Raw genomic sequence first — 26,678 nt, forward strand, 5'->3', positions numbered from 1 at the left:
GTGTATTCTTGAATACACACGGACCGAAGTGGACCAGGCCAGGGGACGCGCTAGCGCCCTGCAGGGGCTGCAGTAGCCCAGTTAGGATCCAGAGCTCCCCGTCTCTCCCCCACCCTCGCCACCTTACCTTTTCCTGTCCGTCTAGCTCACTCCCCCACCTACACCACCTCACCTCTGTCTCTCGCCCTTTCTCCCGCTCTCTCCCTCCACTGGGTCACTCAACGCCACGGCACGACCAATCAGCCGTGACACGGTTACTATGACGACGTCCCACCTCCTTTCTCCCCATCCTTGGCGAGGCACACTCACAAGGATAACCACAGAGAGGGAGAGGCTGCATGTCGGCCACACAAGTGCGCACACACACACACACACACACACACACTCTAACGCTGATAGATGTTTACACAGCTATGCTCTTCTTCTTTTTCTTCTGCAATGTCTCACTCTAGTAAAAGACAGAATGCAACGCTCTCTGTCTCTCTCTCACACACACACACACACACACACACACACACACACACACACACACACACACACACACACACACACACACACACACACACACACACACACACACACACACACACACACACACAAACACACACACACACACACACACACACTAAGCGTTATGATGCAACTCCCAGCACCAGTGGTGGTACCAGTAGATCCCAGTGCATCCATGCGTCTGATTTATTCATAATATGACATCTATAATTCAGTCTGTAGACCGGTCTACCCCAGAAAAGAAAAAAAGCATTTGCAATATCACTTGGCCCCGTTTCTTAACAGTCCCTGCGATGAGGCGCTGCACACAGTATTTGTCACATCTGTAAAAACTAGGTTACAACTTAAGAGACAGCCCATTATTTTATCCTGTAGCGGTACACTACTTCCCCATCATCAACTCCCCCGAGACGGATGACCAGGTCCAGATTTGCGTGTGTAATGCTGACGTACACACCGTAGACGTGAAGGTTCACCCCTCATCTGTTTACACTGCAGAACAAGGACACAGCTGAGCGCCACCACCGAGTCTGCACACCGTGGGTACAAGTGTGACCATGCGGCCGCAGTGCTGCTCTCCTTACCGTCCATGAAGGGTATAAATAACGACCGTTGACGCGTCAAGAGGATTGTTTCAACAGGGAGTCCGTATCACGCATCCGCCGCCCGCCGGCCCCACGCGTGCGTGCCTTGCGCATGCATCCAGTGCGGGCGAAGGGAGAAGAGTCCCGCTGTATTCCTAGGGGATCTCATTGTTATCATGTACTCGCGAGGCGGATAATGAGGGTCTGCACACAGCGGCAGATGATCCCACTGAGAGGGGGCCGGCCTGGGCAACATCACAACACGCACCAGTGGGAACAACACCGGACACTGAGAGTGGCTGGTGGCAAGGGCCGCAACACAGAGTCAACACACCGCGGAAGATTCATCAACCGCCCCCCCCACACACACACACACACACACACACACACACACACACACACACACACACACACACACACACACACACACACACACACACACACACACACACACACACACACACACACACACACACACACCACTATGGGAAGTTCGTGTCGGCAGTACGATACGTCTCAGCACCGCATACTCAGATTGACTGAAGTGATAACGAGCCGTTTAAAGCGCCGGGCGGCTCATATTTCTGCTGCAGAGGAGACGAGTGCAAGCATCAGCAGCAGCAGCAGCAGCAGCAGCAGCAGCAGCAGACCAGGCAGAGGGGCATGGTAAGCAGAGGGGGGCAGGGGGCGGACGGGGGTTGTAGGTGGAGCCGGGGCCAGCAGGAATGGAAAGAGGAGCGTGTAAAACAATAAGGGGGGAGTGGTCGGCTGGGAGCTCTGTGTACACACCTTGGCATTAATATAGGGGTCAAAGGGCCCGCATCGTTTGGACTCTCTAGGGTCTACAGAGCTCTGGAAGAGGAGGTTGGGGGGGGGGGGGGGGGGGGGGGGGGGGGGGGGGGAAGAGAGGGTATAAGACAAAGTTTTTGTCTTACACAGTCAGATAAGCCATGAATGAATGATTGTTGCAAAATTAAATCAAACTTAATCAAAACAAACTATAATAGAAATCAATGGGTTAATAATCAAACTGACGTCATGACCAGGCTGGGAGGAATGACCCACGATGATACCCATGCGATAGTCATGCCGACATCACCCACCAAATTGCACATTTTGTAAATTTGGCAGCCAGACATAAATCAATGGCAGACAATGTCATCATCATGGGTCATTTCTCGCCATCCTTAACAAGATGATGCTGGGCTGGTCGGGCAGCAAGCAGCCGGACAATTGATCATAACAGCAACAAAAATAACGGTGTTAAAATGGTTAGGGAAACACAAACGCATCACATCCACATTCGCATGAGAGTCAAGTTAATCATTAGAAAGTCCAGATCCGTCTGGCCAAACTCACGATGCAGGCAGGCCGATGCAGCAGGTGGGCCACACACTCTTTCTACAACTTCTCCTTTCCTTCTGACATGGCTAGATAAATATTTCATAGCCATATCCAGAGCCATACCAGCCATATGGTGGGCTGGAGTGCATGCAGTATTAAGGGATCGTATGATCACAAGAAATGTGTACATTAAGAACTACTAGTTTCACTCTCGCAGCCTCGCCACTGACATATTCTACTCAGGGAACTGATATGGAATGAATCCATCCTACACATTCGACTTAAAAGTCTAGGAAAACCTCAAAAGTAACCTATAGGACACCATATTTAGTCCTTCTAGTTATTATATGGTCAATCTGGTTGAATAAGGCACCGACATTGTCTAGCCGATGATGGGACAAGGCTATCTGTTGCATGTGACGACAGAATGCAGAACAGGATAAACACACAGACGGACACCCAACCACACACACACACACACACACACACACACACACGGACACACAGACAGACAGACAGACAGACAGCGGTAGGCCCCGCGCGTGGCAGACCTGCTCGTTGAGCTTGGGGTGCGAGGGCCCCTGGTGGATCAGCAGGTTGACAATCTGCTGGTCGCCCTTCCAGGCGGCCAGGTGCAGAGGGTAGCAGCCCTTGTTGTCGGCGATGTTGGTGAAGGCCTCGTTACGGAGTAGCGCCTCAACCACATCACTGTGGGTGGAGGGGGGGTGGGGGTTACATGATAACAGTACGTTTATTTGATAGACTCCAAATGCTGTTCATTCAGATTCCCTGCAACGATGAACACAGATAAAGACCAAAGTAACGGATAGAGTGGCAGACGAAACAAACAATGGCAATAAAGGGAGAGAGCCAGAATTGGCAACCTAATAAATAAATTGCCTAAAATGCGGAAAAGGGGAATAGGTAGTCTTTATAATAAAAGCAAGCGTTTTATTACCCTTTTTTAACTAACTTCTCTAGACAGTAGAACAAACAAATTAATAGCAATGGCCAAGCAGCGAGCCAATCAATAGCTTAACTACCCCAGTGGGACAATTCATAGAGAGGCTGCTGGACTACCCTTAATGCCCTATATAAGGTGCGCCCATAGTGTTAACGCTGAAAACAGAAGGAGACGTTTGTCTGTAGATACAGAATATATACAATAGATTTAATGAGGCAACATGCACTTTAATGGGAATTCAGTTGGCAACCCTCCCAGGAGGCTTTTACAGTACAGTATTTCTCTATAGAAAGTAGTTCACTAAATACAAAGTAAAGAGTTAATATTAAATTAATATCTCCATTGTTTTTTTTCCAATATTTTGCAAACCTGCCTGCGCAATATAGGGATTTCATTTATCAGAATATGATACGGTCACCCAGCCCGTGCAAACAAACGTACATTCATTCTATTCCTGCACATTCCCATTACCCCAGGGTCATTCCCACAGAGGAGGATCCCCCTGTGATTGAGGGGACCACTGTGACCCTAGCTGTAGACCCCTGTGTTAGACGGTGAAGTACCTGTGTCCGTTCAGAGCGGCGTGGTGGAGCGGTGTGTATCCAGTGCTGTCCACACAGTTCACATTGGGACCCCTCCAGATACTGTGGACGGGGGACAGAGAAGCACAAGGACAAATAAGGACACTTTGAGAGCATATTGCACAAGCAAGCATGTGGCCGCGTCTGCAGTAAAACAGAAAACTGACAGTCATAGAGAGGGAGAGATATGGACAAACGGGAAGACAGCCAGACAGACAGACTGGCAGGCCGTTAGACTCGTAAAGGTAGGAGCGGCCGACACTATGCTGATTGATATCTGAAGTTGAAATGTCTCTCAAGGAGCTGGCGTGCAGCCAAGGAATACATGAGTGCTGTCGCCCGCCATGGTTCTCACAGGTAGAGAGAGAGGTGTGTGTGTGTGTGTGTGTGTGTGTGTGTGTGTGTGTGTGTGTGTGTGTGTGTGTGTGTGTGTGTGTGTGTGTGTGTGTGTGTGTGTGTGTGTGTGTGTGTGTGTGTGTGTGTGTGTAGGACGGCGGAATGAGGAAGAAGGGAACAGCAGCAAACACTGACAGAGGGAAGTCAACAACAGCAGCTTTTTTTAACTTGTTGACTACAAACACCTCGGTCGACCTCAACACCCACCTGGCCCTGGTATTGAAGAAAATATATATGGTTCTGCATCAATACAAATATCGGTTTTACCACTATAGCCAACCCAGGAGTCACAGCGGAGACATGACACTGTACAACTGCACTGAACACAAACCATCAAACAGGGCCACTCAGATTTTCTCTAAATCCTCACCGTAAGGCGCCTTTATTTTCTTAATGGCAGGCACTATTTATACAGATATCGTACTGTCTCATTAAAACAGGGGCTACCCTGCATATGTGCTGAATCATCATTAAGCCTATATATAACCATGGCTGTTCTTTGATACATATGTACCACAGTCTCACAGGGGAAGAAGCCAGCTGCTTGCCGACGCCAAGTGGCGCTGGCATCAAACTAGGCTGTGCAGTCGGCTTGTTTTTTTTTAATTTGTAAAGAGCAATAGGATGAGCGGGGGGATGCTAGCAAAAGTCAAGGGAGGAAAAACAAATTGAGGCGCGAGGGATAGAGAGAGTAATTAAAAAGGAACGGCCTTAGCTTAGGAAGCGAGCGCCAGGAAAACACACTGAAAGGACTTGAGTTAGCACATCCTAAATAAATCATGTGACCAGTGGATCGCAGCTGTGGTGCATTCAACAGCCAGAAGACTGCAGAAGAGCACCCGGACATACAGGGCTGGGGATCCACCATGGATGATGAATGAGGGACCTCTGCTTCAGTGGATCGCTGACCGTAGCCTGAATTTAGTCCACGTAGCTCTTGGACTTATACCTAAAGAACGTTGACCAATAGAAACTTTGGATACTAAAAACACAAATCAATCAGTTGTTGTTTAAAATAGCCCTGACTTTTGCTTCAATTCTAGGTCAGCCAGAAGTACAACAAAGGGTACAAAAACTCCAACAGCAGCCAAAGCAGGGGATCCTGTGTTTCACACAGAACAAGCGACAGGGAAACAAAAGGCCAGCAGCAGACATGACACACACTGCATATAGCGAGTAGCACGGTCACATTATGCCACAGTCCAACGTAGCGTGACACGTCAGGGAGGCTATGGGGGGCGGGGGAGGATCTCCCCTCGACCCTCCCCTCATAAGCATATTCATTTTTAGTTTGGCCTCAGCATGGATGCCTGGCTTCTCTTTTTTACACCATAATGGCGCTCGGGAACAGCCTGCAATTACACAGTCAGAGCCATCTCATTAAATGAGCGTCTCCTCAATGCCTCAGCCCCTGGAACAATGGGCCTGACATAGCGCAGACACGCACGGCGATGGCACCACCACACTCCTCCTCCTCCTCCTCGTCATCATCGCAGCCCGGGCTTATTTCCTTCCCTCTGCTCCTCAAAGGCGGCCTTCTGTGCAACTCCCAGTCCAAGCCCCAGCCCCAGCCCCAGCCCCAGCCCCAGCCCCAGCCCCAGCCCCAGCCTTACTGGGTGACTCATCCAGCACTGCGTTCATCGGAAGCAGAGGAATGCCAACAAGGAAGTATCGGGTGTTGTGATAGAGCGCGCTGAGAAGACACTGGGGACAGAGATAAGGGGTGGTGGTGTGTATGCGTGAGGGCAGAGGCTTATCGCTTTTCTTTGGTGGGTTCTGAGAAGGCAGCTGATTGGCTCCTCCTAACAGAGCCGGCGGTATAGCCCAGAGGGAGCGGGAACTTGGGGATTTTTTTTTTCACGCGCGTGCCCCCGGTTGAGCACATCACTAGTATTAAAAAAAAAAAAAACACGGACCTCTGCTTGGTGTCCTAGATACATGTTATGTAATGGCTTAAAGCGGAATAAATAAATATATAAATAAAAAATGTTGAGTGAATCAACATAACCACGAGCCCAGAGTAGAGGCTGTTTCAGCTCAGTCCAACATGGCGCACTCCATCAAGGGGATTCATGGCAGGGGCGCGAGTACAAAACGTGGACTGTTTTGAAGGTATTCTTCAAATGGCATCAATCCTTTTAAGAAAACTTGTTATTCAACACACGGCCAACACGTACCACGAGAAAAAGTGAACTTGATGAAAAAAAAGCCATTCGGCCAATACCAATAGTGCTTCTTGGCACTGGCGGAGGAAATGACAACAGATAACTAACGGCTCTATTTTAGGAAATGGCTTTAAAACCCAGACCGCCATCTCACACAGCCATGGGAGGGAGGAAGAAAACGAGGGGAGAGAGGGAACGAGAGAGAGAGAAAGAGAGAGAAAGAATGAGAAAGAAAGAGAGAGAAAGAGAGAGAAAGAAAGAGAGAGAGCGAGGGAGAGGAAGAGAGAGAAAGAACGACAGAACGAGAGAAAGAGAGAGAGGAAGAGAGAGGCCCCCCCGACAGAGCCCTGGAGTGGGGCTGCATGAGGCTCCACGGCGTTCACCAAGGACCCGGACGCTCTGGGCGCTGATGGCCATGAGTCAGAGCCCAGCAAGCCAGCAGCTCATCCTCTTACTTCTCCCAGCTGAGCAGGGGCAGAGCGGGAGGCTGGGGGTTTAGGAGCCATGGCAGGGCCACGGACAAAACAGTGTTGATTTGGTTTGGGAGGAGGAGGAGCGGGGGCACATTCATGGGAACTGAATGAGGAATTCCTGTTTGAAAGGCTCAGTTAATCCCTAATTTCCCTGAGGGAATATCGGCGGGATGAGGCAGGAGTTTGAAAGAGATTCTGGGGGGCTGTAATTCTGTGTTGTACAAAGCACAGCCAATAAGAGAGCAGGAAGCATATCAGCATTCCTTGGTTTCTGCGTCGTCTGTGCAGGGGTTTTATGCAAGTACCCTTGTAACTTGGGCAGACACCCAAGTTGTATTCTTATGCACCCTGCCAACTATTAAGCAGTTTGATCATAAAGAAAAGGGGACAGTGGCTTGAAAAATGGCCACCACACTTTGTTACATAGTAATCCATTACCGAGAACAGATAATTAGTCCTCAAGCGGTACACTGACCGGTAACATGATCGATCCTCCATGAATTTGTGAACACATAATAAGCGGCATTTCTTCAAATGTCAAATCAAAAATCTGACAAATTGGAATAAACAGCATTGCAAAAAAATAGAAAACAACATTACCAACAATAATGGGAGCACTATGCAACATTGAGAGTGGATTCATTGACTAAAGGATGAGGCTGGACATTCCCATTCCTGGCCCCGGAGCAGAAGAATCAAGGAAGCCAGGTGAGCCTGCCGCCTCGTGTCAGATGAACCGATGTGTGCTGCGGCCTATTAGAGGTGTGAATGGACTCCCAGGGATCAGTCTGGCCGGGGGGGGCGTCCTGCCCAGCGGTGATTGGCACATGGCTGGCTACCGTCAGGGGAACCGGGGCCTAATTATGCGCCCTGCTGGCGGGTGCCGAGACCGGACGCCCTGCTGCCAAGCGGTAGCACAGCGGGACCCTCCGAGCCCAACCTGGGCTTCCGTCCCCCTAATTTGAGAGAAGGACAACTGAAGTACCTGCCAGGACGTCTCCCTCCTGCTGGCCTTCCTGCCCCCCTCCACCGGGGGGGACGGCTGGGGGGATTGCGCTGAATCAAAAGCATTCACACACACCGAGCGGTGGATGAAGAGCGCAGCTGTTGGCTGACATCCACATTGTCCAAACGGCCGCTGTGTGGACTTACACAACACGTTTGACTCAGCACGGCGAACATGAACGTGACATCCGCGTCTTCTGATAACTTCCAATTGCACACTATGTACTTGACAAGTGTTAGTACTCAACTGGAAACTAAAAACAGAAGAAGGAGCTAGCCTATGTAGACTGAAACTGAATGAAAAATACAATCTTCCATACGTTCACAAAAATTAATGTGTTATAGGAGATATTTGTGGGATGGCTTAACGCACATGGCTGGACTAATGACTATTAAAGGCTTGAGGCTTTCTGGTGTAAAGAGGAACCACTCATTGCCGCAACTTCCCAGAAAGTGTCAACTCTCGGAATTTTGCTTTCACATTAAGCCAAAGAGCAACACATCCTTTTCTTCTTTATATACTGTAAGCATTTCCAAGAATAGAAAGGTCAGAAAAAAGGTATATTTGCATTTGGCATCTGCGATGATACATTTGCATCCAAGTCGCTGTGTGTGTGTGACGGTGGCAGTTGACTTTCTTTTGGACCGAATCGACCAGACCTGATTAAGCAATTCACAGAGCATCTGTGTTACAGCAGGAGGTCTGAAGACACAGCTTATGCCATGTGCGCTCTAAACGCTCACAGCAGATCCGGATCGTGGCGGATGAAATACATTGGCGACACTGCCACCAAATTGGTGCTAATAAAAAAGAAGACAGAACAGTCCCAGAGATAAAGAATAAAAGATGTAAGGGACGGGGATTTTGGGGGTGGGGGGGACAGAAGGGGTGAGGAAAGAGAGGGGGAAAAAAGCTGGTCATTCCCCGCCTGTCCAAAAAGCGGTCCACACTTGTTCTGTCATCCTGTATAGCACATGCCAAGCCCCTCACTTCTCACACACACTTTTTCGGTTTAATTGGCGAGCTACTATTTGGCAGCTAAACTCCTGCCTGATGGACAGATGGTTATTTTGAGTCATGCTGACAACCCAGTTCTGATTTTAGAGGGCCTAATTTCTAACTAAACTCACATCATTGGCCTTATTTCATGTTTCAATTTATGATGACCTTTCCTTGGCAGTCCAGAACACATGACTAGACTGCTGGGTCGACACCCATTACATGGATTACTAGTATCAGGTCTTATCTGGATCCATTGTTATTACTGTTACTATTTTCTTCAATCTCCCCAACCCAAAACTAGGCTTCTTATAAGACATAACTGCCGAGTCGACTACCGCTACATGTAGAAACACACAGTATGTCCAGACATGATTTGATCCAGACTGTTTGCTGGCCCTGGCCTGTTGCCAAAATAGGCCCACTTAGTCACCTCCAGTCTAGAATACAAATCCAAATGCACATGCACACGCACACACACACACACACACACACACACTTAAACATTAACTAATGCCCCTTGTCGCTTCAACTTAGCACTTTCACAGTTCCAACAAATAACTAAATAATACGGAGCCTAGCTAGGGCATTAGGCTAACATTGCTTTTTGTGCATGCTAACTTGTAGTGTAGTACCTTAACCCACACCCCCTCCCCCACAGAACATATTTGATGTCTGTCCTCGTTGTGGGGGCAGGCGCCCCAACCCAGCAGGTGGGCTACCAGACTGCCGAGTGCAGAGAGGTTGGAGAGGGGAGAAAGACACCAGCCATCAGCCTATTGGGACGAGGGAGAACTGTCTAGGACTCGAGGCTGCCACGTCAACACAACACCACAAACACAGACATACATGTGTCGGGCTTCGCAGGAATGGGGGGAGACCGGGACTGGGAGAAGGGGGGTCGTCACCAGCCATGCCATGACCATTATCCTTCCCATTTCTCATGTTATTTAAAAGCTTTCTGTCAGCCAAGGTGAAAGCAAGGTCAATCCAACACTGCTAAGTTTGTTTATAAGGGGGCTGGTTGGACGGGGTCGGGGGTTTATATTGTTGTTTGCAGAAAGTCACCATTTCGTTTGTTTAGACCACAGTAACTTTAAGGGGAGTGGCGGCAATGTATTACAGCAGTTGTGTGCAGTAGCTTAATAGAAAATACCCAATTTCAGCATGCCACTAGACAGGAAAAGATGTATAGGCTCATTTTAATGGAGAGTGACGTTTTGGGAAAGGAAATCGCTTGGATTCAATCTGTTCTTGGCAAAACACTACAAGTAAACAAGGGATGCTGCTGCCTGTGGATGAGGATGTTCGCCTGTAGGTTCTTGCACCCCGCTCATGCCACGGATTCTCTCCGTCCTCAGTCTCACATGTGTTGAATTCCTCCTTACAGGCCGGAAGATCCATATACCCCTGGGTCCTAGAGCCCGCCCCCTCCGTTTGCTTTCTCAGTCCACACAAATGGGGGGGTCGTTAACACAACAATGCATAACGTTGTGAGCAGAGCATCTCCAACTCAGATGCTGTTGGAATGCGAACACAGAGGTGTTAGATGGCCTGGCTACCACTGCACCAACTCTCTTCTCTTTTTTTCGAGGTCAGAGGTCAACCCCTGATGAATGTTATACACCACCCAGGCGGCTCCGTGCCAACACTGGGTTCACATAGGGTGTTGTCAGAGGCAGCTTGTACTACTGTACACAAAGGGGGCAGGCCCTCACTGCTCAGTACCTCTCAAACACAAGCTGTGGTAGTTCTATTCACATGTTAACTGTTAGGGACGAAACTCTGGAAATTGGAAGAAAATGTGGTGATATAGGCATTTGGTTTATTTAGGATAATAAATATGTTATTATACGTATTAAAGTTATGGACGGAGCATGACTCTATTCAATTTCTACTCAATTCTCGCAATGATTAATAAACATTAATCCAAAACCGAGAGGATTATGGAACCTCTCAATTAATAAATGTGTCAAAATTGCTCTTCTGTCTAGATGAGCCCTTTGATGAGGGGCTCCCCTCCCCTTAATTGAGGTTTCAAACCTTCAACAAAAACATCCATGGTAACGCACTGCAGGGGTGTTTGAGGACTGATAGGAATATGAAAAGCTACTCATTACACGCTTTGGGACAAAAGCCAATGCTGTGAATCCAGAGGGGGGGACAACTCTTCATCTGGCTAAGCTCTTAGACTTAGAGTGTTTGTCCAGAACTCTACGCATTCCTCTGTTCATGTCCCTCCTCAGTCCCGCCAACAGCTTTCCCTCCAATGGCCTTGTCCTACCTCCAGCCCCAGCAGCTGGTCGGGTCTGGACGGTCTGAGGCCCAGTAGAGAGCCAGAGAGGAGCTCTTTCCTATGGGCCCTTCCTATGAGCCTTCCCTATGGGCCTTTCCTTCAGCTTGGGAAGAAAGCTCAAGTGCAAACATACTGTTAAGAAGATTTTTCTAGGAGGGGGGGGGGAATTCTAACCATGTCCAGCACTGAATATCAGGGTGTCTTGTATTTTCACCAAATAAACAGTTTCGGGAACATAGGTTTGTGTGTTGTGGGTTTCAACGATTGGGACTTATATTCCAAATGTAAAACATTGTGAGGAGAAAATATGTGCCATCTATTCATTTAATATCAAGAACTGTGCTGTTATTGATAGAAAAAACTAACCACCAAAGTAAATTACTGCAACACTGCAGCAACAAAGAACCACTTCCTGCACTGATCGATTGGGAGCCAAGACTATGGCACTCTCCCTGCCTCTCCCTGCCATGCCAAACCTGTTATAAGTGGCTGGAACAAATGTTTAGGGTCCCAGTAGTAAATATGCTGGAGGTTAATGTGCGTCCGTTGCCAACGACCGAGACGCCATAACGCAGCCTCCCTGGGTAGGCAGGCATTCCATGGGGCCAAGCTGTTGTAATGCCTGTGTTCCTAAAGACAACACAAGTCTTGACATGCACCCCATTCCTCACTAGGAACGCCAACAAGCTAGCCCAGTCTCTGTAGCGCTGCTTTTCAACATAAAGATGACGGTGTTTACTCCAAAACACTGAGATCACGGTGTCTCCAGGGGTCCGCTCCTATTCTGTAAAGAAGTCCTTGAATAATGTTTTGAAAGACCTTCTTGTCCTGCTGCCATTCCAGGTCCGCTGTTAGTAACCACAACACACATTTTTACATTTAAAAGCCAGATACAATTTTAGATTGTGAGTTCACCCTTTGCCCATCTGGTAATGAAAAGCAACTACTCACAGTTGTGATCTATACCACATGCACGTTATTACTTATGCTACCAGTCATCTGAGCAAAACAGAAGGAACTGAAATTTGCTTGTGGAAACCGTCTGATCCAATCTGCTCTAATAGGATTAAAGACGTTTGCTCCACCGCAGTCACCAAACTAGTTTCAGACCAACGTGGACTGAGGAGAGAGAAAGAATGAATAGAGACAGAGGTCAATAAGTGAAGTGGCATTTCGATTGAACATGCTAAATCAAATGTCCAACGCAATAGCTGCTACCTCCCCGGGCCATTCTGTGGTCAATAACACTGCGTTGTCTCAAAGGGCCCTTGCAGCTAGAGACTGTCCTTATAGACCTCCATGTTCAAACGTAAAGTAGACAAAGTGCTCCAATCAACAGCTTATTTTTTTAAGGACGCTCTCCCTAATTATGCTCCAAGACAACTGCTGTCAGACGGTAGACGTCTCCGTGAGCCCACATATCTACCAGATGGGGGGCTTGACTGCATGCCATCAACTCCCTCTGGAATTGGATTTCCGATTATGCGGGTTTGATGTAATTATCTTAAGAACATCGTACTTTCTGCTATGAGTAAAGCAATAATAAATCACCTAGTACAGTAAAGGAGCACTTCCATACGAAGGAGGAAAGCAGAAGGGGATGTCAGTGGCTTTTGATGGACATCCATTGTAACTGCACATGACATGGCATGGCATTACAAGCAGGGTTTAAAGGAAACAGCTCATGAATTATTGCCATAAAGGGTTTGAAAAGCCAAAGATGAGTTGGGAGGCTAAAAGCATTTAATCTGCATATAATTAAGTATAAGTAGATTAATAAATAGACATGATAAATGAGCATTCTTAAACCACACACATGATCACTGAATTCGACTAGGTTATGTGTGTACCATGTCGTCCTATCCATCCCTCTACTACCCCCCCCCCCCCCCCCCCCCCCCCCCCATGGAAAGCAAAAGTATTTTTAAAAAATCTGGTAACCAAATTCACGCAGGAGGTGATTACACACGTATATTGCATACGACTACATCTGAAATATTGAACTAGAATACCAGTGCAAATGCAAGAGTATTCCACACTGCACCTACGTTTGGTGACAGGAATGAGCAGCACCTTGAACACAGTGGGAAAGGATCTTCATCATGTGCCTAGTGTGCACATACCCTAACTTTGCAAGAAGAAATATCATTTTAAAAGAACTATCTCAAAATGGAACGACTTCCACATTTACCAGCGATGGACGGAAACAGACCACAGTATAACATGTGTGAAGTTGTTGTGGATGCATCATGTCAATGGCTTTCAAGATTACGTTTAATCCGACCAAGACCAACACACGGAAGCCCACCGCCCGCTCTCAAAATGTTATCAGACGATGCACCCCTGAATTATTAATACCAGGTCAAAATCAGAGCGAGGACGGTTAAAGAAAAATAACCTAATAAAAAACAACGGCGTTTGAATGGATGGTGAGTAGGCATAAATACAGTAGGACTGGTGAGGGATGGAAGCTAACAAAGAAGCATTGCAATGCCTGTGTATGCGGTAGCATTGGTCAGGTTTTACACTGTTGTTACAATAAGATGCAGTTCCCCGACAGTAGAATATAAGGCTGTTAACGTGGAATGATATACAGTGACTGAAAAAAAATCACATTTCATGGATCACACGCTTCAGATGACCACATTAGATCAGGTAAGTCCAGTGCTGTGCTACAACTGTCTGTGCTGGCCTGGGGTTGCCTTCTCCCATGCATCTGGTTCTCTCTCTTACCTGAGTAAACTAGAGAGCGGGTGAGAGGCGGCACTGTGACCACTGCTGTTCCCACTTCCACCAGTCCCCGATAAGCCACTGCCAGTCCCGGCAGATTGTCGTTTCCCAGATAAAAGCTTCTCTACGGAGGCGAGATTCCCGGTGCGCGCCGCCTCAAGGAGTTCCTGCTCCTTCCCCATCACGGATCGAAAGGGGAATCTGAAGGATCAGGGGAGGAAAAGGGGAGTAAAATTCCTTTGCGATCCCTTCCCAATACTGATCCGAACTTTCCCTCGCAGAAGCAAAATATACGGGAGTCCTTTTCCCGGCTGCACGGTTGTTTCTATCCGAGCGGCGCTGCTCTCCCGAAGACCCGGGTCCACAGTTGGCGCTCAGGGGAAAGTTTCGTTCAGCTCCGCTAAGGAAACTTCCTTTGACCAGTCCCCCCCCCCCCCCCTGAGTGCAGTCCGTCACTTCCTTGAAACTACCCCTCTCTCTGCGTGATCAAAGCCGGGATAGTCACAACTCCCAGACCCTCACGCCCGAACTGTTTTCCAAAAGAATCGGATGGGCGTAAGCAAGATGGTGCCGGAACCAGTGTTGCCAGATTGGGACAGATGTCTCGCCCAATCTGGCAACAGTGGCCGGAACACATCTCCTCCAATAGGTCCATGCTCCAGACCAGACCGGGACGGAGGGCGGCCGGGCGTATCGTATGCGCATCCAGTGCGTTGACCGGCAGTTTTACTTAGTTGATTCAGTATAAACACATTTGTAATGTTTTTTTTAGATCTAGAGTGATATGCATAAACAAGAACCACACTGTCAGATCATTGTGTCCCCTCTCATTGCGAAATCCCAGGAAAATAACTTTAGATAATAATGCTTTTTTTTTTATTATGTCTATGAATAATTATATAGCCATAGAACGCAGGAGTATGGCTATTGAATCAAATTATTCGAGATTATTTATATATTGAGTATAAATGAATACTACAATATCGAATCGAGGGACACTGTTAAAATTGTCCTCACTTATATGGACAATAAAGTTGCTGCAAGGAACCGGAAGTGTGTCTGTTTCAATCCGCAACCATACTGCATCCAGCTAGTGGGTTAAGGTATCTCAATATCCTTAAAATTAACAAGCTACATTACATCTTCATGAATAATTTGCCTGGGATCTGGTATGAAACCCTTTTTATTATGTTTTTAATTGTAGTTATTTAACGTAAGTTGAAAAGATAAGCACTATGGAGAGAGCTGTTAGCTTCAGAGGCGAAGTAGCATAGGCATCGTTGTTGTTGTTGACATTGTTCTAGTTGCAAATGTTGAACATGTTTTCTAGAACAACCTTCCACGTTTGTTAGCATTCAATAAAAAATACAAAAACCGTATTTGGTGGTTAACGAATCAAAACAGCTCTATATTACACGTTGTATTTTAATCGAATGTACAAAATACGTAATACTTGAAGGGGTAATTAGGATACCCTTTGATAAAACATCAGATACAATTTCATCGTATAGGTCTACTGTTACACACACACACACACACACACACACACACACACACACACACACACACACACACACACACACACCAAACGGTCCATTCTGAAAAGATAGTCAGTAGCCAGAGCCCTGCAGTGGGAGACACGTAAGGTTTTTAGTCACAAGTAAGTGTGATGGATGTTCTCTTGTCTGCAAACTCCAATTTAATTTATAATACATAGAGGAGATAATAGATCACTATCAGTTAGTGAATAGACTCAAAGGACTTCACAAGTGTGTAGAAGTTTTTATGTGTAATTGGGGATATGGGTTTTCTCAGTTTTGGTGGCAGTGGCCAGAATCTCGGCTGCAGGATTTAGCACATGTCCTGGACAGAGTTGCATGTAGCCTATGTCATAGTAAAGAAACATGCTGAAAGGAATGGTATTGTTTACTTACTGCACTTACTTAATTTGGTTTATATTTCTTAGCTGGGGAAAAGTGCTTGAATTACCATAAGGGTTGTGTACAGGCTTCAATCAAATGTAGTTGATAAAGGAAAGTTGTCAAACAGATTTTTTTTTTATATACACATTAAGGACTCTAATACACCTAGTAATGTCATGGAGGCTACATGATCAGGGTCATAGGAAGTACTTCTGTTTGATAATTAGTGGGTTCGTTGTCATCTCTTGATGGATATCCTTTTGGGGAACTTTTTCCATTCATATTTGTGCAGAGAATGGCAGACCCAGCGAGGATAAAACCAGAGATCCCCAAGGCAACGTCTTCAGGCAAAGATGAACAGAGCAGACCAGAGGACACAGAACGCGCATCTACCTCAGGAAGTGGCAGCAATGAAACCAAAGACTCTGCCGGCCAATTGAAGCCAAAAGAGGAGAAAGATGTGAGCCACCGTGCTGCATACAACCTCTTCATGAATGACACATTAATGAGACTCGATCATTTTTGGTGTTTGTGATTGAAGCAGACCTTCTATTAAGCTTGTAATAAGGGTTACTTCCTTAATATATACAGGAAATGTTCCTGTGTAATAACCTTTCAAATGTTTTCACACAGCTGATTATTTTCCTGTTTTCTCTTTCAATATTATGTTTACCGTACTCAATGTCCGTCATGTTTCCTATTTAAAAGGAATCGGCAGCAGGAGATGACGAAGAGGAAGGAACGTCGGGCGAGCCTAACAGCAAAAGAATGAAAGTAGAACCGGAGAAGAAGAAGGAAAGAAAGTGTCCGAAAGTGGATGAGGATGAAATTCAGAAGATGCAGTAAGCTTGAAATTCCCCACATCTTAACACCAGTTAAAATGACTGCTGTGTGATCCCAGGAGTCCCTTATTCACGTGCTGCCCTGCGGTGCTGTGTTTTTCTCGACAGAGTTCTGGTGTCCTCCTTCTCCGAGGAGCAGCTGAACCGATATGAGATGTACAGACGCTCGGCCTTCCCCAAGGCCGCCATCAAGAGGGTGAGGGGTTTCATCCTTCCCCGTCCTCAAAGATACACAAATGCATGTTGTTCGATTGTTATCAAATTTTGTACTGTGTTTTTTTTTGTTTCTTAGTTAATTCAGTCCATAACAGGATCATCAGTGTCTCAGAATGTAGTGATCGCCATGTCTGGAATTTCCAAGGTCTTTGCTGGAGAAATAGTGGAGGAAGGTGAGTGGCATACATTAAAAAGGGTTCATTGCAGTTAGGGTCTTCATTTTAAACTTAAGTTTGATAATGATAGTCGATGTATAGTAGGGCTTTTACATCAAGACATCACATCGCAGTGACCAACCCTATAGGAGCATTGGATGTTTGTAATTATGTTGGTGGTCATGTATTTTTGGTCATTGTTTAGTAATTCATCATAAAATTATTTGCATTATGGGCCATGGGGAGACATTGAGTTTGAAACTGCCAAAGCGTTTCTCATGTGAGGGGGCAATGTTTTCATTAGTCTAGATAACGATATATTTATATATATTTAGGATTTAACTTCAGCTCTCTCCCTCTCAATATGGTGTGGTATTAGAGTGTCAGCAAAAAAAAATCCCATGATGCATTCTGGTGTACAAACTCTGTAGTGATTCCCTTTCCTCATCCCCCTCCTCCCAGCCCTGGATGTTTGTGAGAAGTGGGGGGACACGCCCCCACTGCAGCCCAAGCACATGAGAGAGGCCGTGAGGAGGCTCAAGACCCGGGAACAGGTCCCCAACACAAAGCACAAGAACATCCTCTTCCACTGAGTCGCTCCTCCGACAGACATTTATGGACTCGTCATCTTTTTTCTAAAACGTTCAACTACAACGAGATGTGGCCAACCCCAGCAGGAAACCATGGTTACCGATATCTGCGGAGTTAGGCAAAGACTAACAGCAAGACAAACGGCAACAACCGATTCAAGATTCAACGTTTATGTGAAAGTGCTGATTTTAAAATTCCTTTAATTTTTTTTTTATTCCCTATCCTGTTCCTGTAACATGCTTATACAGATGCTTCTGTTACAATCAGACAGATGTGTCACATTGCTTGTAAATGTAGCCTCGTGTTTAAATGTAGAGAAAAACATCTGCATGTAGTGACAGTTGGTTTGCCACATTAAAAGTATTTCAATTAATTCAGTTTCAAGGTTTGCATTCATCCGTTTACTTCCCATGAAAAAGAAGTAGTCACAATGTTTTGATTGCTATAACAATATCTATAGTATTGCATCATATAAACCCATATTTCCAAACCGTAATAAAATACTTGCATTGATCTGGAATAATTGTGACAACTATATTGCGAAATGTAAAACGACCTCAATATTTTAGTGCATACAAATTAAATACACCTTTAAATGTTTAACAAATCCCCCAAATTACAGTACAGTAACCAGTTATTTATTATTTTCAGTTTTTCACACGGCTTTGGTTCACAGAACCAATTTCTTAGATCTAATTAGGTGATAATACAAAATCCATTGTAAATATTTCAGAACAAATAACAAAATACATAAGGTATTTTACAGATGGCGGAAGGTACTTATCACAGGACAATCTTTTTTAAAGGTGATTCACATTAAAAGTGCAATTTCCAGTGAATGTGCCACAAGTGCAAAGAAATCTACAAGGCATTAAGCACAAAACAAAATGTTCTATACATGCATCACCACTCAAACATTTGCAAATTAATCATAGGGAGAGAACAAGGCACAACATGGGAAGTCATTGTTCTCAGCGATTCCTTCTGTTTTGCTTGGACCATTAGACGGTACCAGTAATGAACACACCACCGTCTCAGCCCAGCCAGAAGCAACTTTGGCTCTGAGGCCTTGACGTTTGAGGTAGGAGAATCTTAGGATTTCGTTCCAAATGAGACATTGAATCACATTTAATTCTCACCACTGTACCCTCGTCTACAAGGCCATGCAAAATGTAAACGTCAAAAGAAAAGAAATATGCATTTAGAGATGTCGTCTCCTTTAGTTTTTTCCTCTCATCGTGTTTTGCAGAACTGTCCTTCATCAGGGTTTGGTTAAACCACTCTTCTATTGCTGGAGTATTTTACATTCCAGAGTTTTTAAACTCATACCACACCATGTAAAAGCTGCTAAGGTGGGATGCTGTTTCAAATCCGCACCACCAGGGGTCTCTCAAGTACCTAGTAAGTGAGAAACAAACGGTGCAAAATAGTGGCTGGTTTCGGAATGCGTGTTTTTTTTTTACAAATGAATAAGGATAAAAAATAAAAATAATGCCCAGTAAAGAAGCCTGCACCGTAGCTTTGACAGCTTAACACTGAAAGTAAACATAAATGTCATTTTGTATGGTTACACTAACTTCAGACAATGCTCAAACTAAAGCAACAAAAACATGAATAGAAAAACAAACTAACCATTCATTGACTGAACAAACTTAGGCGACATAATTACAAACTAGAAAAGAAAAAGGAACTGGCACAATTTGAACAAACACTGTGGGCAGGGAGACATTGACATTAATCTCAACGTTATGTTTTGATTGATATGGCTCCAACACTTTGCCTTGTACAATCGGACAGAAAGAGGGGCCTGTTCATCTTGCTGCTCACACAAAACCACACAACAGTACATGGTTATGCTACAAAGAGGCTTAAACTAGCTCCAGTAGAATAGCTGGCCTGATTCCTTCCAGGCCACTCGGGGTGATGAAGGTTATCTGTTTATTTAGGGTCCTATTAGCTTGAATATTGTTAACAAATGCCACTAATATTTTGTATTTTCAAAACAAAATGATACTGGGCCACGACTTAAGAATGAATCCCTGTGAAGAAAAAATACTTAGGTTGACATTTTTCTCTCCCATATAAAGCAGTTATCTTTTCTTTCCTCTTTTTTTTACCATTAATTGAACATTACATGAACACCCACTTCAGAAGTAGTGTCCACCTCTGGTGATTATGAGTATTTATATTATTACCTTGTTTTAGTACCATGAATAAAAAGTCCATTACACATATGGATCTGCTCTACCTAAGGAATTACGGTTAATCCATAAAAAAAAGAAAAAGGTAACGTTATTGTTATTGCCATAATTTACAATGTCTTTCTCCTGCTCACAATATACTCTGGTGAGCTATTCTAGTGCTGTAGAATTTCATCAACGTCAAACATTAAAACAGGTCACTGAGTCTTCCCACTGCTCTGGCCTGCAGAATCTCAGCACTGTCATACACAGTCAATCCTCACCTCCTTTAAGGTGCATTGTCCCTCTCTTGGTGACATTTAAAAGGGAGAATCCACTGTAAAGAAGGCACTGCACACAAACAGTGGTTTGTTTACTCTCCCTCTACGTTGCACAACACAAACGCTACATTCGCTAACACAGAAAACACTGGGCGAGTGAGCAGGTGAAAAACACTGTACGACGCTGCCAGTGAACGGCGGTCGATAGCCGGCCTGGCTGCAACTCTGTGCTTAAGAGAGACTCTCGGTAAAGAGGCCGATTAATGATACATGAGGCCTTTCACCAAGCAAGACTTCAAGTCATGGACGACACGATGAACTGGTAGACGGACCGCTCTCGGGCAGTTTCTTAGTGCATGTAACAGATTTTGGCATTGTGTTTGTTGCTGAACTAAACTAATCTACACTTAAATAACAACATTTGAAGTGGGAAATGGGCTCAACACCATTTTGCGCTTGCATGCTCCATTAACGACCACTGAATCCACGTATACGACATACTGTGCACATCGACATAGTCCAAAGAATGGTGGAAATGCTGAGGCGCTCGTTTCCCGTTGGGTTAGCTTGTTCTGGTTGCCACTGCGTGCCACTCATCTCAGGAGCATTGGAACAAAACAAGTCAGATTCACATTTTCCTATCTTTTTCCGTCTCCGTTAATAAAGGGCTTCCGTCACCTTGTGGAATCGGTCCCTCCGGTCCAGGATTGGTCCACCACAGCAGGTGAAGAGGTCTTACCCCATGGAGCCAAACAGGGCCTACAGGCTAAACATGGGGTCATACTTTTTGAGTTCCAGGAGGAGCACGTCTCTGTCGCAGAGGGCTTGGGTGAGGGCGGCCTGGGCCCCAGACAGCTGGGATTCCAGGGTCTCAGGACCCTGCAACAAACAGACACCCTGGTTAGTTCCGAAACCAACCAACACATGTAAATAGGCAGATGGGAAGCAATGGGGAGGCTGACCTCCTGCAACCTGTCTAATCCAATTCATTTAACAACCCGCAGGCTATTAGGTCAATCTGCAGTGTGTTAGTGTCATTGTTGACACTGCAAAGAAACGGGGCAGAGTTAATAGAGTCACAATTCTCCCTCAATTCAAACGTTGGAGAAGGTCTATTCAGATACGCCCGGGAACCATTACCAGACGTTTTTGTTAACAAAAAGGCAGACATACTAAATCAAAGCAGGAAGATGTTTAATACATATAGCAAGATATCTTATAAAAGTAGCATGTATGATGAATCTCAGAATGCGTACGTGATTTGCCACCCTTTATGCATGCCATAGATTACATTCAATATGTTTGTGTGTGACAGATCATCTTTGGTGCGGGCTCACACATCACAATCTTCTGGCCGCTCGTGGCCTGTGTTAATGAAGCTTGTCATGTGAGGAGTGTGGAGGATGAGTGCTAATGAATGCTAATGAATGCTAATGAATGTCTCGGGCGGTCAGGCCTGCTCCTACCTCCGGCTGACACTGGCGAGTGTGATTTTCCAGACACACCGCAGACATCCTGGCTGCAGCCTCTCTGGGGCATTTTCCTTCACCAGCTGCAATGGAAAACAATGGAAACCTCACATTTGCTTCCCCTTTGAGAACTTTGAAAGTCTTCACTTTTGAATCTTTGACAATTGTCATTTAGGATTCATGTAATATATTATAACTAGGGCTGTCAAATTAACGTGTTAATTTCGATTAATTAATCACAGTCAAAATAACGCGTTAAAAAATTTAACACAGATTAATCGCGCTTCTATAGTGCCCTTTGACCCGGTGCGTAATTTGCGTTGAAACAAAATAGAGGCAGAAGAGAAGACGCTGCTCGGCCCCGTGAACGGAAAATTCAAGTTTGTACAACTCCCAGACGGAACTGTAGATAGCAACACCGTTATCTGCAATATCTGTAGTAAGGAATTTTCCTATCACCTGAGGTTATCAACCCTTAAATATCACCACAACGCAAAACATTTGGTAGCAAGCTCGCAGGTACGAGCTGCCACAGCCCCTGAAGCTGGCGCTAGCAGACTGAGACTGTAAAGTCTATTATGTCTATTATTCATTGAATCCCCCATCTGCCATAATTTACTTGAATTAAATTATTTTGAAATACTTTCTCGGAAAAATTTAAGCATGCGATTAATTTAGATTAATTAATCACAGAGCCTGAAATTAATTGGATGAATTTTTTTAATCGCTTGACAGCCCTAATTATAACATCATAACTTGTGACCAGTGTCTCCTGCTGAGCACCACTAACAACACCACTAACAAGGGTCACCTTTGAGCCTTAAGAACCCGTCCTCCGTGCGCTCCAGCAGCACCTGGTCCAGGATGACCGTGGCGGGGACGGACTGGGGGGCGGTAGGGTAGATCCTGGGTCCGTCGTCCTGGAAACAAGGGCAATAGAGTACAACTATATCAGGAGGGTCTCATGTGCAATATTAAAATGAAACAAGTCATTGTAAAGTCAAATTGATATTTACCCTTAGCCGACATTTGTACTGCACGTGTTTCTTAATAAACTAGTAGTTGGACTAAGGGATTCGCTGATGACTCTTTCTTCCATGTGTGATAATATTTTACAGTGAAATAAAGGTCAGAATTGTTTTATTCCACAAATTTCGGCTGATCAATCAAGGATCAAATGTTTAACGATCGGTGCATCCCGAGTGCAACTACTAGTTTAGAATACCAGTCAAGTACTAGTAAATAGAGACAAACAGATAGCACAAGGTACAATCTCACTTCAGGGAAGTCCCACTGACACATGCGTCTGGCCGAACCCCTGTGGACGGCCCCGGCCTCGCCACCCACCGTCAGTGTGACCGCCACGTTGCTCAGGTGCACCCTCATGAGCTGGCTCTCCCCGCCCAGCTCGTCCTCCAGGAAGGGCCCCAGGTTGGCCATGGTGGAGGCCAGCAGCCCCACCTGGCAGTCCTTCACGCCCACCTCCAGGCAGCCCGCCGCCTCGGTCAGGGTGGCCCGCAGGCACACCGCCGCACACTGCCGCTTGGACGGAGCCTCCGGTGGTTTAGGGGCTGACGGGGGGGGGAGAGAGGGAGAGTGAGTGGGCAGGGTCTAGGGTGGAGGTAGACTGATTTGGCACAAGTGAGGGTGCAATTCTTGGCCTGACAATCACTGCTTTGTATCCACAAACAGTGATTGTTTCGTTAGAATTTAATTGAATCTTAAACGACACTTCACTTACTACACTCACTGACATGGTTTGAAAAAAGTGTGGCTCCACTCTAACCACACAAACTCAGACTCTGTAGAGCCGTGAGGTTACGTGAGGAAGCGTCTTTTCTAAAAAAAGGGACGGTGTATTCACAGAAATCACATAAATATGATGATATATTGAGCACACAATGTCTACCATATGAAACCAATACCAAACCCAGACCCTACTTATGTAAAGTCAATGTCACACGTGCATTTGGCTCCTTTAGTCACTGACAGAGTGTGTCAATGAAAAGGCCTTTACGTAGCCCAACATGGATGCCATCGTCAGTGTTTACCTTGTGTGAGACCGTAGAGCAGGTCGGACACCTTGATGTTGCCCATCTGAACGGGGCTGAGGCTATGGACCTCCAGGGCAACAAGCTGGGCCTCTCCCTTCACCTCCACCGTCCCCGACACCCCACTCAGCACCAGCAACAGCACAGACGCCTGCAACGACCAGCCGAGCACCGGCGTCAAGGACATAGCACTACAGGGTGTACCACTGGAGGCGTCTATTCTGCTAATACCACAATTACCAAGAAGGTTTGTATATTAGTTACTTTAATCGATAAGTATAATGTGTTTGGATCTACTTAAATCGGCTGATATTCTCGCCTTACATTTTTTGCATCGTTAAGGAAACATCTGATTGATATTAAGCCTGGATTTGTAGCACATTGATTCAGTATTGCTAAAAGGCAGAAGTGAACTGCTATTGAAAAACAATGCACCCCCTTGGATTGTTATTGACCAATGAGAATCAAGTAATTGACAATGCTGTGGTATAACAATAAATTAATTAATCACATCCCCAACCAAGCCCCATTATCCTGATTAGCATGGCTGTTAGGGTTAGAGTTAAACATATGCATGTGCCCCAGCCCCCACGCACCGTGTCTTCGCTCATGTCCTCAGTGCTCAGGGACAGGGAGCTGCTAAGGTCCGCCATGGACCCCCCCTCCAGCCCCGGGGCTGTGCTGCCCCGGCTGCCCACCGGGATGCTGCTGGGACGCATGGCCTCCAGACCCGACTCTGGTCAATGAAGGGAAGGAGGGCGTGTCAACAATATAGGTCATCTCTTGATTCATTCATAAATAAAAACACAGGGTCCGAAATTATAATTTTTTTCTTTTCACCAGCCAAAGAGGAAAGATCCCCCGACCAAACCATGGTTTGAACAAATACGCCAGAATTTTCTTTGAAATGTAAAATTGTCATAACTATCCGCCATTGGCTGGTTGCAATGTGGACGGTAAGGTGTGATCAATGAAAATAAACGCACCCGAGTCCATGAGGACCACAAAGTCCATGGTGTCGCTGGTCACCGAGAGGCGGTCGTCGGGCAGGCCGCTGTCCAGCATGGAGCTGTCCAGCATGGAGCTGTCCAGGGAGCTCTGGGAGGCAGAGTTCCTCATGGAGAGGAGGTGCAGGCTGCCCGCCGGCGAGGGAGAGGAAGAATTCTCGGAATGTAGGGCCAGCTCCCTGCGCGCGCACACACACACACACACACACACACACACACACACACACACACACACACACACACACACACACACACACACACACACACACACACACACACACACACACACACACACACACACACACACACGCACACACACAGTTCTAATGAAGAATGTGTGACCAAAAAAAAACTAACAACAAACATGGTGCACAGCAGGGGAGACGCTCGGCCACCAAAGTGTGACCCATCTATTTATCCATCCTCCATCCAGCTACTCACTTTGCCTGCGGGGAGAACAGCTTGCTCATGCCCGAGCCGCGGCTCAGCATGCTGAAGGCGTCCTTGGTGATGGAGAAGGCCCCTTTGGTCAGGTCCAGAGAGGCACTGAGGGCGTCCTTGGTCGCGTCCTTGGTGACGCTGAGGGCGCTGGACAGCTCTCCCTCCAGGCTGAAGGAGGACGGCTCGCGGGACAGCGCCGGGGGGGAGAGCGGGGGGGACACCAGCTCCCCCTCCCCCCCCGCCTCCTCCACCGCCTCACAGGCCTCCTCCACCAGGCAGTAGGGCTCCTCCGGCCCCGCGTCGGCGTGGGCCAGGCCGTTCTCTACCCCGCCGTCCTCCAGGGGCCCCGGCGGGTGCGTCGGGGAGGCGTCCGAGTCCGTCATGCTGGGGCTCTCCGACCCGGGCGTGTGGGGGGCCTCCTGCTCGGGCTCCGCGGCGGCCGGCGGCAGCAGGAGCCCCAGCTCCAGCGCGTCCAGCAGCAGCGCCAGACACAGCGTCGGGGCGGGGCTGTTCTGGGGGCCCTGGGCCCGCCTGGCGTCCCGCCTGTCCCGGCCCAGCTCGGCGGCCAGCCGGCCCAGGGAGTCCTTCATCCTCAGGAGGGCCACGTACTGGTAGTGGTTGAGCCACACCCTCACGGGCGTGATGGTCTGAGCCAGGACGTGCACCGAGGCCAGGGACTCCCCCTCCCCCCCTTTGGTCAGGTCGGTCACGGAGGCAGAGGGGGTGGCGGTGGCTGTGGCGGTGGCGGTGGCGGCAGGGGTGTGGGGCTTCCCGTTCTGCCCCGCTCCGCTGGGACTAGCCGGGGAGGAGCCGCTGACAGCCGAGGCCTGACACGCCCACACGGACACGCCGAAGGGCTCCACGAAGGGCTGGGTCCTCCCCTTGGGGCAGTGGCGCGCCCCGTCGAAGCCCAGGCTCACGCGGGACAGGCTGAGGGACCAGACGTCCTGCGAGCGGGGGGGCTTGCGGTCGCCGGCGGGCCGGGGCGCCGCCTCCCCGGCGTGGCGGAGCAGGGCGGCGGGCAGCGGCTGGAAGGCACTCTGCTCCCTGGGGAAGGAGCGGGCGGCGGCGGGCTGGAAGAAGGGGCAGGCGGAGAAGCCGTGGTAGGTGGTGCCCAGGTCGGCCCGGGTGCCGTGGGGGCAGTGGCGGGTGTTGCTGAGCCCCACCTGGGGGAGGAGGACGGTGAGGGACTGGGGCCGCTCGGGGTGGTCCAGGATGGAGGAGTCCAGGGGGATTATGAACTACAAGGAGACCATACCATCGGTTTATATCTGGAGACTTGAACCATTTAACAGCCATTGGTTAACATTTTATAAAAGGCGCTGTGGGGTCAATTTGAGAGAGACGGCAGAAGAGAGCAGAAGAGGGTGAGAAACTAAATAGACCCAAGACACAGATCTCATCTTGTCGCTCCCACCCTACGCCATTCAGAAGTGTTGCGTTTCACTCCCAACTAGCCGATGGTGAGGCCAGTG

At 47.3% G+C, this 26,678-nt stretch overlaps 3 protein-coding genes across 11 annotated transcripts in view; 1 reads left to right on the forward strand and 2 right to left on the reverse strand.

Moving 5' to 3' along the window:
* anks1aa (ankyrin repeat and sterile alpha motif domain containing 1Aa) overlaps positions 1-14,702 on the reverse strand; it is a 63,734-nt gene extending 49,032 nt beyond the window's left edge. For 2 of the 8 annotated variants that reach the window (XM_030362078.1, XM_030362060.1), the window contains exons 1-4: positions 14,052-14,701; positions 3,966-4,046; positions 2,990-3,146; positions 1,884-1,946 (exon numbers count right to left, since the gene is read on the reverse strand). In XM_030362078.1, the coding sequence (XP_030217938.1) occupies positions 1,884-1,946; positions 2,990-3,146; positions 3,966-4,046; positions 14,052-14,230 (480 nt within the window). In that variant the 5' untranslated portion in view covers positions 14,231-14,701. Of the gene's footprint in view, positions 1-1,883; positions 1,947-2,989; positions 3,147-3,965; positions 4,047-14,051 lie in introns of all 8 variants that reach the window. The other 6 variants (XM_030362069.1, XM_030362050.1, XM_030362087.1 and 3 more) reach the window with 4 other exon arrangements.
* A 367-nt stretch (positions 14,703-15,069) lies between these two features.
* On the forward strand, positions 15,070-18,152 carry taf11 (TAF11 RNA polymerase II, TATA box binding protein (TBP)-associated factor). Of its 2 annotated transcripts, none has more exons than XM_030362163.1 (6): positions 15,070-15,151; positions 16,263-16,430; positions 16,679-16,812; positions 16,921-17,008; positions 17,105-17,201; positions 17,646-18,152. In XM_030362163.1, exons 2-6 carry the CDS (start codon positions 16,266-16,268, stop codon positions 17,774-17,776), a joined length of 615 nt encoding a protein of 204 aa, XP_030218023.1. In that variant the 5' UTR covers positions 15,070-15,151; positions 16,263-16,265; the 3' UTR covers positions 17,777-18,152. The 2 variants fall into 2 exon arrangements, with proteins under 2 accessions (XP_030218023.1, XP_030218017.1); XM_030362157.1 differs by having other exon boundaries at positions 15,078-15,217.
* A 238-nt stretch (positions 18,153-18,390) lies between these two features.
* bltp3a (bridge-like lipid transfer protein family member 3A) overlaps positions 18,391-26,678 on the reverse strand; it is a 20,581-nt gene continuing 12,293 nt past the window's right edge. The window contains exons 14-21 of the mRNA XM_030362035.1: positions 25,204-26,444; positions 24,742-24,941; positions 24,352-24,491; positions 23,756-23,906; positions 23,052-23,275; positions 22,516-22,624; positions 21,702-21,787; positions 18,391-21,114 (exon numbers count right to left, since the gene is read on the reverse strand). Of these exons, the coding sequence (XP_030217895.1) occupies positions 20,995-21,114; positions 21,702-21,787; positions 22,516-22,624; positions 23,052-23,275; positions 23,756-23,906; positions 24,352-24,491; positions 24,742-24,941; positions 25,204-26,444 (2,271 nt within the window). The 3' untranslated portion in view covers positions 18,391-20,994. The remainder of the gene's footprint in view (positions 21,115-21,701; positions 21,788-22,515; positions 22,625-23,051; positions 23,276-23,755; positions 23,907-24,351; positions 24,492-24,741; positions 24,942-25,203; positions 26,445-26,678) is intronic.

The sequence above is a fragment of the Gadus morhua genome, chromosome 1, assembly GCF_902167405.1.
Source record: "Gadus morhua chromosome 1, gadMor3.0, whole genome shotgun sequence".
In the NCBI taxonomy this organism is placed as follows: Eukaryota; Metazoa; Chordata; class Actinopteri; order Gadiformes; family Gadidae; genus Gadus; species Gadus morhua.